The sequence below is a fragment of the Pipra filicauda genome, unplaced genomic scaffold, assembly GCF_003945595.2.
Source record: "Pipra filicauda isolate LSUMZ 115617 unplaced genomic scaffold, ASM394559v2 scaffold66_size7647185_pilon, whole genome shotgun sequence".
Lineage (NCBI taxonomy): Eukaryota > Metazoa > Chordata > Aves > Passeriformes > Pipridae > Pipra > Pipra filicauda.
Window position 1 is genome coordinate 6556981 of NW_024104831.1, and position 11380 is coordinate 6568360.

Here is an 11380-nt window from a genome sequence, read left to right on the forward strand (position 1 = left end):
AAACAGAGACACCACGTGCTAAAAGCTACCTGGGCTTGAATATCAAAGTACAAAAATTCCAGGGCTGAACAATTCAATCCTGTTTACGTACTGTGATTGATAAAGGAAAAATTTCTTACAATTAAAAAGGATACAATTATGACAAAGCTTTATAAGAAACAGACAGGTGTAGTGAACAGTGAATTAACATTGAATTGAGACTCAATCAACAGGAATATACAGAAACTACTGAAAGCCTGTCTGTGGTCACAATTTAAAGCACTTTGCCCATTTCTTTCTGGGAAAACATTTCTGTGACTCTAATAAATGTCCTATTTTTTGACAGTATCCTTTCTTTTACTCCCAAAAGGACAGCTGAAGAAGATTATAGTGAAACAGTATCAAAAGTTGTACAGATTGAATCTAACGCTATCTAGCAGGCAGTGGAATAAATACTGAAGGAAGCAGCAGCATCGTTTAAGCTAGGCTAAACAAAGCATGGCAGTACGTGCCCATGTGTGTTGGCAGCAGGGGCCCTTTCCAGCTCTGCCTCCCCAGTGCAAACTGCAGCTGCAGCTGTGATTTCTTGGCATAGGGAAAGAAAGCAGCTCCAAGGAGAGCTGGTAAATCCCAGCCCAGCTTCAGGCTGGCTTGCAAATGGACACATGCAGAGGGCTGTGTCAGGATTGTGTCTGGAGCTCCAGGACCCTGCACAGGCATATGGATCCGGGAAGGGAGAAACCAGTGTCCGCTCTATGGCAGCTCAGTAGATGATTCCTTCTGGTTCCAGCAGCAAGTACTTCTTTATGGGCAGAGGGATGGAGAGCAAGGGCACTCCCCGATGGCACCTTTCTGACAGGATTGCCCGAATCGCACATCTGCACAAATGCATGAGTGACCGTGGGGAGTTGCTGCACACGGTGAACAGAGAGTCATAGAAATCCTGGTGCCGCTGTAAAAAAGCCACAAACGTGTTTTAGGGCAATGAGGGTGTTTTTCTTCCTTCCCTTTCCCCTGCCCACATGTAGCCCTTGTCAGAACAAGGTCAAAAGCACAGCCTGCCATCTTGTCGCTTGAAGGCACATCAAGAACCAGGGACTTCATTTAGCCAAAATGCCTGCACGAAATTCTTATGCTTGCCTCAAATATTTAGTGTTAAGTGAAAGACGATGACGAAATATTTAGGTTTGGTCTGCAGGTTTGATATGCCTTATCCATCATTTTGAGGAGGGTGTTCCTCTGTGGTGTAAGTCTTGGACTGAACAGACCCTGCAGGTTGCCCAGGGTCAGAGCACATGGGTGAGTTAATCCTCTAAACCTCACCACGGGGCAGTGGGGCAGCACAATGCCAGTGGTACTGGTGAGTTCACTGGGGCTGTAAACAGCAGAGTAGTTTTGGTCTTATCGTTCCAGTGGCCTTCTAGAATATATGAAATTGCATCCCCATGAGCAGAAAAGTGCAGATGCTTACAAATAACATCAAAAAACCCCAAAGCAAATGGTAAATAGATGTGACTACATGTGACTTGACCTTATTTTGTAATCTTGGTACTTGATAGACCTGGTTACACGTATTTTCAGGTTACGCTTTATGTACAGTAAAGTATGCATTTGTGTCAACAAAAGTTTTTCTTCAATTTCATGTTAAGTTCAGCTTTGACAACAAAAATTAAAACCTCAACAAAGAAATAGAACAACTGTGACCTTTTCCAAATAAGAATGTCCCAAAATTTCAGATTTATATTTTTGTTTGAATAAAAATTTTTACTGTTGTTATTATTATTGTTGTTGCTGCTGTTATTAAGGTGAAAAAATACCTTTAACTTCTAATTTTGTTTTCACTAAAATGATTTTTTTTCTTCTGAACAAATCTGACCCCAACAAAATCTCACAGTTTCTCTGGCAATATAATTCTTCTTTATAATACAGATGGAGTTCCCTAAACCTACTGACAATGTATAGCAGATATTACTGCATTTCGGGACTGATTTTAAAATTTTGGAAAAGTCCAGTATTAACAAATAACCTAGCTGTAAACTGGAATATTTGGACTATGAGGATTTCTGAATTAAAGGGATAATTATGTAAAAGCATGTAACTTGTCCCACAATTTTGCCTTTTGACACATTTTTTCCTCTTTTAATCACTTATTTTTAATTTAAATTCTTACATTTTCAGCTAAGCCATCCTGTTCACAGAAACCTGACCCATGCAACAGAGCCTAAAGATACATAATCATACCCATGTTATATGGCACTTTTAAAACATTTTCTGACCTAAAAAATATATTTTAATATATTTTATATTAAATTATATATTATTATTAAATTATATATTATTATATATTATATTATATTATATTTATATTTAATATATTTTAATATATTCTTCAGACAAATCTGAAGAAACACCAATACAGCCAGAATCTTTTCACTTGCTGAATACAGGGACATCTGAGCTTCTGCAGCACCACTGACAGGGGGTCCTCCAAAGGATAATGTTGCAATGAAAATTTCTCAAAAATATGTCTTTTTTTTCAGTGAATGATATGCTTTTGTCAAATGAGCGATATTAAATGGGGAAGTCCCAAATCCTCTGAGATGTTCTTCTCTTTCAAAAGCATTATTTCTTTCCTGTGTTTGGATATGAGTTACGCAAACAATGAGCTTGGATTTTACTCAGTTACAAATCATTGAGAGCTTACCTCAAAGACATCCTCAGGTATGGCTGCTTTCCACTTAGATGTCGATTTGATATGTTCATAGGAATTGACAACGACCTCCACAGCTCTAGGATGGGAATGACAGGCTTGTAGCACCTGCAGGCAGGATGCATGGAGACCATAAGTACCACCAAGAAGCTGGGGCTAGCTTGGATGCTTGGCACTGTGCAACGAACTGAGACAGACACAGCCGAAGAATTATGAGAGGATAAGGTTGGAGACGCAAAGACGTGAGGCCCTTCTACACTATTCAGCACAAGTTCAGCAAGAAACCCCAGGCTAGTCCCTAGTGGAGGTGTGCATATCCCAGTTTAATACCATACAGAAGTACTGGCTTAGATCTCCGGAGCAGTCTAGCTGGGGTGGGCTTTAGCACCCAAATCTAGAGATAACTTGTTCATAGCTGGGCTGAGTGACTTGACACCAGGCAAAGCCATGCACAGAGTCCTTGCTCCAGGTCATGCAGCACAGGAACACAAATCCCTTCATATTAATCAAAAATGCATTGCTACAGCAAAATATAAAAGAAGACCAGGAGATAACACAGGTCAGAAGTAAGGTTTTCAAGCCACACAAGGCCCCTGAGACAATTGTTCTACCCAGTAACTTTAGCTCAAAATCCAAAGTCTATTATCACTCACCCGTAAGGAATCACACTTTGCATTCACCCAATTTTGTCCCACAGAGTCACCAGATTTCACAAACAAAACTGCAAAACATCCCTCTGGGATAAATATCGTCCTACATTTTTTATAGATGGGCAAATGTTGGTTTGGAAGAGGCACACAATTCATGCAACAGTAGAAAGGCAGAGGCAGGAAGAGGAGCCCCCAGACCTGGCTCTCAAATGAGCTCTAGGAGAGCACTGTTCTGTTACAGACAGGGCCCACTCATCCTGGGTTCAAGAGGGCACAACCAAAAGTTTGGCATTTTATTAAAAGGCTTCTGGTTCCTTGGCTTGTTAAAACTTTCTATCTACAGTGGAGGAACCGCAAAATGTTGCTCAGGGCATTGGGTGAGAGAGAATAAGTCCGGACTACAGCAAGCTTACTTGGCTGTCTAGTATATTAAGACTGTTAGGTACTTCTGTCACTTCCTTGGGTTTTGCAGACATTTAAAAACTTTTCAGGAGAGATCTTGTAATTTTTTTTTTTGTTTTAGTCACCTGTGAGCCCAGAGCCAGCATTTCCCTTTAATTCTCACATTTCCTGGGAATAATCCAAAGCTTTATTGAGATGTATTTAATTTTGAATAGACTTGAATAGATTTTTAAAGGTCAGATGTGACAAACTGAATCAAGTGGTTTCATCTCTAATCTTTGGTAGAGACATGAAATATGCATTTTGTATAACTCAGTTAAGCCTGTATGAAGCCAAGTTTGACAAAGGGATATAAGTTTTCTGAAATGAGAAGGTGAATCTGCTCTGGAAAAATTAGGCTTGAACCGGCATTTAGAGTTTGGTATTTCAGGTTGGTTAAGAGCAAAAATGGGATCTGCATCTGGTTTCTGGTATGGGTAACTGTAATTTCATTTCAGTTAAATCATACCACTCTTATAATAGGTCAGCTCACAATGTTTCGGACATTGACAGGACTCCAGTAAATCCAGATGCCACCAAACCCCAAAGTTTATGTCTCTCATCCCATTCCTGTTCAAGACATCACCTCTCTCCATATCACTACTGTACAAAGGCATCCTTAACCTTATGGAATTGCAGAGGATATATCCTAGCTGCTCCATGATTCAGTAGCAGCTGGTAGCAGATGTCTGGCTGAGCAGCTGGCCGCACAGATGTCACTTTTATGATATACTGTAGGGGTGCACAGCCATTGACATCCATGATATTTGCTTCTGCTCCTGCCTCCAGCAGCATATGCAGAAGGACATGATCACAGTTCCAGGCAGCTTTGTGGAGCGGTGATTTGAAATCCTCATCACGAGCATTCACTTCAGCTTTATAGTCTAAGAGCATCCGGCAGATGAGGTGGTGATCCTGGCTGTATATCTGATCCTTATAGTGAAGGGCCCAATAGGCTGCACAGGCCAGGGGAGTCTCCATATAGGCATTGAGAGCATCAATGTGTGCTCCTTGTTCCACGTAAAAGGCCACGAGCTCTGGGACACCCAAACGTGCAACGACGTGCAGAGGAGTCTCCTCATCTTTGTTGTTCGTTCTTATGTTCACATTTGCTCCTGCCAGCAAAAGATGATGGGGGAAAAAAATTAAGGTAATGAAATGCTCGTTTGGCCATCTCTCTGACTGAGCCCTCATTCCCAAGGAGAAGGTCACGGTGGGTAACTGGCATGAATGACACATATGAAAATGCAAATACCATGGACTGTTCATCTCTTAAGCCCCCAAGGAGTAACTTCAGATTCTTGGATCCAGCTTCAGATGTGATAGCCTGGCCCTGAGCTGGAAGAAGACCTTATCTGAACACTCTATTTGGGAGCAGCAGAAGGCCCAAATCTCTGTGTAAAATGCTTTTTCCTGCAAATTAAAAACTGCAGGAGAAAGGATCGGGTCCGACGGCCGCGCTTGTGCCCAGCGGCTGCTGCAGCTGAAGCAACAGCACCATCTGCCGAGCAGAGAGGAGGGCCCGGCCCCTCACAACTAAGACCGAGGTGCAAATATTGCGAGGGAGGAAGCAGAGTCAGAAACTGCCTCTGAGCTGGAAAACTTGAGTGCTAATGTTATTAAGCCATGTCGAGTGTTAGTCGTGTTCGATGTCCCTGAGAGAGCATCTGCAGTTTGAGTTTGGAGGTGGTAACCGAACACGGGGTCAGCACTGCTTGGCTAGCAAGTCACCCCAGCCAGAGGGGGTCAAACAGCAATGACCTGAATGGATCTCGTGTGACACCACTGAGTGGAAATGGCAGGTGGAAGATACATCTTGGGAACTTTGGTACCAGGGGCAAAAGAAACCCTGGCTTTGGCTGTCGGGGAGTGCTGCTGTGTCAATGTGCACACCTGACATATTCTGCTCCAGACCTTTTCCATCTTTTTTGGAGTCCCAACACTTAGCTCATATGGAGATTTGAGTTTACTGAGTGCTTTGGGAGGAAGGGTGGCTTGTAAAGTACTATTATACTGTTGCGGATGGGTGGGTGGAGAAAGCCTACAGAATACATCCTTTCACTTGCATTCATTCTATGATGTGTTTCATAAGAGTACATTTGATTTTTAAGCTTTTCTGTCATAGCAAATTCAACTCCTGCTGTCAGGACTGTTTGCTTTGGGCAGGATACAAGTGGCAGCATTTATTTTCCTTTCTACCAAACAAAATAATATGTATTTTTTTCCAGCAGAAGAAAAATAATGTTGTTATTCATTTATGACTGACAATTGCCTTGCCCACAAAGCATACTTGGGCTCTGCATCTCAGGAAAAGCCCTCAATAACAACACATGTAGAAAAAAGCCCAAAAGCATTTGTATTTGCCATGGCAGAGTGTGATAAATAGGGGAGTCTTTCTGTTTGTAACTAAATACTTGAACTGCCTGATTTTGCTGTATCTTTTATGTGTTTCTTTTACTACGTCCCAAGTCAGCATCCTTCTGTTAAGCAAATAGTGTCTGACAAATATATTTATGGAGGAATTACGTCTATGCATAGGTTCATTTGTTACAGATAACCATCAGTGTAACATATCTGATTTCAGGAAAACAAAAATCTTATATAATAGCCTTTTTTTTCTCCAAGCCCTGCATAGATGCAGGAGTTTGGCTGTTGACAAATGAAGAGATGTATGAAAAACCGCATCCAATTTTTCAAGGCCAGATCTAAAAACAAGTAGAAGAATTTTACTGAGATCAAGAAAATTCAAGCAAGAAAGACAATAAGAGAAGTGCCCATTCATCTGACAATAGCTCAATACTAAACCTAGATGAAGAAAACAGAAAAAAATGCCAAGAGAAATAGAAACTCCTTGATTCAGAGGAGCTCTTCTGCTGATGGACTGATTGGGCAGTGGGCTAGAGGCACCAAACTGGGAAACAATCTTGGAGTAAGGATCTGTGGCCACGGAAAGGGAAAGACAGATGGTGTGAGGAAATAGAATGGGAAAAACTTTCTCAGATCAAAGAGATGGGGAAAAGGAGTCTGAGATGAAGACATAAGTCAGCTGTGAATGAAAGGGATAAATACACATGTACTTTGAGAAATTGTCTCTCAAGAGAAAACCCAGACCATGCCCATCATCTCTGGCTATGCCATGAACTTTACCTTACCTCTCCAAATCAGCTGCTGGGCACAAGGCATGGAGGCTTGTGTTGTACAGAAGTGCAAGGGCGCCTGCCCACTCATTGAAAAGCAGTTCAGCTTAGCTCCATGGTTGCAAAGGATCTTGAGACACTCGACATTTGCCATTTCACAGGCTATGTGGATCGCAGCTTTTCCATTGGGCCGGCAGTTGACTGTAGCTTTGTGATTGAGGAGGACTGAAAGACTCTCCAGATGTCCATACATGACAGCCAGATGAAGTCCAGTTGCCCAGGATATTTTTAATTTGTAGCTAGGCAGCCAGTACCCTGTACAAAGCGAAAACATGTTACCGGCCTTGGCAAACACTTTTCTTTGGACTATCCACCTACTGAGAATAATTGAAGGGGAAGGAAGGGTTGGAGTTTTGATGTAATATACTGTATTTTCACCAGCTTAGTGCACACAAAATTCTCTCAGGCATAATTTCATTTTCATTAAGCACTATTACTATATGTGCTGAATAGCCTGCCCTTTGGAGAGATGATTCCCATAGAATAGACACAATCTGAAATAAGCTATTAGATTTTTTTGTGACTTGTGTAGATTAAATAAAAAAATATTCTTAAAGGGTTTGAAATGCCACCACCTAAAAAATATGGGGGAAATGGGATCTTCAGCCTGCCAATAGCTGAACGAAGGTGGCATTAGACTAAGAAGGCAGCATTTACTTAGGACGGTGACTCAACAGACAATTCATCCTACTGTTTCTGCGTAGGAGATAGCAGGATCTTGCATGTCAGAAGCTGGATTCAGACCTCCAGGGATGCATTGCTAATAGATGAGCCCTGGCAATGTAGCTGCAGCTGTGTCAGAGACCTCCTGCCAACTACTGCCCCTGAGGAGTATGGAGGGAGAAGATTGAATGCTAACGTAAATTATGTTGAAGAACCAAATAGAACCAGTGACACTTTAGCATGAAATTTGGCTCAAAAATGTTTGAATTTTTCTCGGAAAATTTCACAATTATTTTTTTGTTTTGTTTTGTTTACTCGCAAGCAAGTGTAAGACCAAATAACACTGAAATACTTGTTCCCAAAATAGGACTACATGCTTAATGACTGCATAGATACAGTCTCTGAAGTGATAACTATAACCATTTGCTTAAAAAAAATAAAGGACCATAACAATGTGCAGAAGGGCAGGAGAAATCTAAAACTTCTTTCCTTTTTTTTTTTTTTAAGATACAGCAGCTGCATCTTAGCTAAAATGTGCCTATAAAATTCTCTAGGTTTGATTTATCTATTTCTCCTTGGATGACTGATCTCTTCTCTGTGGTGACCAGTGACAGGACCTGAGGGAATGGCCTGAAGTTGTGTCAGGGGAGGTTTAGGTTGAATATTAGAAAGAGGTTCTTCACCCAGAGGGTGGTTGGATGCTGGAACAGGCTCCCCAGGAAAGTGGTCACAGCACCAAGCCTGACAGAGTTCAAGAAGTGTTTGGATGATGCTCTCAGGCACATAGTGTGACATTTGGGCTAAGTGTTGGACTCAATGATCCTTGTGAGTCCTTTCCATCTCAGCATATTCTGTGATCCTGTGACCGCCTGGTTGAAATCTGTTATCATGCAAAAGATATAGAAAAAATACTCAAGATCTATAATGAAGTTAAAGTAATTAAAACCTTCCTTTTTTAGACTCTAGTTTTATGTAGTTTTTCAACCTTAATGTCACATAGATACAGTTTTTACAGTATTCATGGTTGTTGTATTAGATAGAAAGAAGATGAGGAGGAAAGAAAGAGATGAAAGAAGGAAAAAGGAAACAAAGTGCTGGTGACAGGGAGAAACTGATTAATATTTTTCTTCCCTCCTAGTTAAATTGCAAATATATTTTTAGATAGGGGGAAGAAACTGCAGACATCATCTACTCTAGGACCAAATTTTGGGGACTACCAAACTCCAGTCCTCAAGGAACTCACACTGTGAATAGCTAGCAAAAACAGGCAGCTCTGAGACACCAGAGTGCACAAGCAGGGTGACAGTGTCCTCTGAGGACACTCAACCTGCTGACTCTGCAGATTACACCGACAACTCTGGTAAGGCAACCTTTTCATTATATGCCCTCAAACCAGGCACAGAGTAGGTGGGTTACATCCCAAAGTCTATGCATATAGCAGATCAAGCTTCTTAAATCACTTCCCTATCCAAATTCACATACAGTATTCCCCCTTGTTACCAGTGAGCTTTGGAGTACTGCCAGCTTATCCCACACAGAGCTGGGTCTCACATTTATGGCCAGATGTGAGGCATAAATTATATATTAACAGCAGGAAAGTGATCTTTAAAAGCCAAGTTATCACTTTTTATAGCCACAGTTTTCCTGCCTGAGACTACTGTTAATTTCCTTTGCCTGTGCTGCCGCAGGTGAACTGTGCTCGATATCCTAAGGAGCATCTTCCACGTCCTCTGCCCAAACCCATAGACATCTCTGAGCTCAGAGGGACAGAGACCAGGCACTGAACGGGAAGCAGATGTGGGCTCCATGGGAGACCTCATTCAGCTTACCTGTTTCTTTGGTTAGAAACATGTAAAAGCCATGGTACAAGAAAGGTCAGTGTCTTTGAGAGCTCTCAGCCTCTTTGGAAGAGAGGAAGCAAAGACACTCTGTCACCCATGACATCTATTTTCCACTTCATCGCTTAGGGCTATGGCAAAGCTCAGACTGCCTGAATTGTGATGTGGTAGGGACGAATTTTTCTCCCCTCTTCCTCCTCAAGGAAATTCCTCTTTCATGTCACAGTTATCTGCTATTCAAAACAGAAGTAAAATTTACATGAGTGTTGATAGAGTGCCTCTTGCCTTTCAGACAAGGTGGATAAACTGCTCTGATTTAGGCCGTGTTGTGCATTTACCTCTCTACTTTTTGGAGAAAGGAGAGACTTCAAAAGAGACAGGTTAATGCTTACAGTTAAATGATCTACAAATAAAAATCTATGCATTAATCCTGTAGTCTTAAACCACAACCAGAATTCATCTTAGCCTGCTGAAGACAGAAGATGTATTTTAAGATACATTCAGCACTGTATGGCTTAGTTCATACACTGTCCCTAAGGGAAGTGCATAATTACTGCATCATCCTCACTCTGAAGAAATCAAAAGAGTAGGAGCCAATCATTAAATAAGAGGTAAACAAAGAAAAGGAGTAGAGGAAGGATATTGTCCCTTCTTTATGCCACAGAAAAGAAAGTGCATTTGCTGTGCTGCTGGCACTGGAGGTGTTTATCTCCACATATGATTAACTTCTGGCAGAGACTGATCATTACTGTTTGCTAAATACACACGGAGAGTCTGTTAGCAAGTAGGTCATGAAGTGTGTTGATTTTAGCAAACGGCAAACTTGGTTTATTGCTTTAAGTTGTAAGGTTTTGGAAACTCAGTCAGTGTATGGCTGAGAACTGGTTTGGGTTTTCTACACTCTGAAACAGATGTCTTTCCTGGTTTTTCCAGATTATTTTTCTGTTTTGATAAACTAGCACATCCTCACTTTCTGTCAGTTGGAAAAATAAATCTCCTTCCATCCAGCAACCTCCAAGGTCCACAGGATTTCCTTAGGTTTCCTGAGCCAGGCAGAATTCACTCTACTGCTACTGTAAATTGAAAATGGAAGACATGGAATATTTTATGTTTCTGAACAGTCTGTATATGTGTACGGGTTCATGCAAGTAATGTATACACTCCACTTAGCCTGCATGTATCTATTCTTGGTTTTGCACCTGAGTTCTCTGCAAGGAAATAGTAAAGGACTCCTCTTTCTGGACACCCCTGAAGCATGGAGGTTCAGGCTGGGCTCTGGCCTGCCTTCCATCAAACCCACTAGGTACAGCTGATAAGCTCCCCTACTACCGTAACCATGGCCATATGACCCTACTGAGACATTACTGCCTATGGATCGGTTTATGCTGCAGCTTCAGAGGAGGTAAAAAGCCACAGTTTCTCGAAAATCACTCAAACCCTTCTACTTCCTGGCTGGTGAATGCTGCCACATTTACCTTGTTTGTAGGATGCCAGAATCAGGTTTTCATCTTCCACTTCAAACACTGTGTCCACATCTATTTTCTTTTGGCTCAAGAGCTCCTCCAGGGTTTCAAAGTCATTGGACTTCAGGGCTTCAAGAAAAGCTTTTTTCACCAACTTAGCAGCTGCAGCTCGAGTAATTTTCTCCTCTGTATTCTCTCCCTCTCTGTATGTCTCCTTTAAATCCATTTCCAAATGTATCTGTTTGTGCTGTGAAGAGGGTTACTCTGAAGTCCCTATAGCACAGTTGCATGCTGAAGTTTCTGAAGATCAGAAGGTAATTTTATCACTCAGTCATGCTGATCTGCTTGTTCTATTTATATGAGGAGCATTTCGGGCATCGAAATGCCACTCTTAGATATCACTACACTCCTTTGATGAAAGTGAGCACAGAGACATTAG

The 11380-nt window shown here is 41.5% G+C and overlaps 1 protein-coding gene across 1 annotated transcript; it reads right to left on the reverse strand.

Annotated features, from left to right (window-relative positions):
- Positions 1–742: 742 nt before the first annotated feature.
- ASB4 (ankyrin repeat and SOCS box containing 4) lies at positions 743–11167 on the reverse strand. The gene is made up of 5 exons (XM_027749189.2): positions 10954–11167; positions 6933–7232; positions 4405–4895; positions 2684–2797; positions 743–931 (listed from the first exon to the last, which is right to left on the reverse strand). The coding sequence occupies exons 1-5, from the start codon at positions 11165–11167 to the stop codon at positions 743–745; spliced, it is 1308 nt and encodes a 435-aa protein (XP_027604990.1).
- Positions 11168–11380: the final 213 nt, after the last annotated feature.

Coding starts and splice junctions, on each gene's coding strand:
- ASB4 (XM_027749189.2), bottom strand. CDS start 11,167: ATGGATTTAAAGGAGACATACAGAGAGGGAGAGAATACAGAGGAGAAA. Junction 7,233..10,953: donor TCTGGCATCCTACAAACAAG/GTAAATGTGGCA, acceptor CGCTTTGTACAG/GGTACTGGCTGCCTAGCTAC. Junction 4,896..6,932: donor CCAGCAGCTGATTTGGAGAG/GTAAGGTAAAGT, acceptor TTTTGCTGGCAG/GAGCAAATGTGAACATAAGA.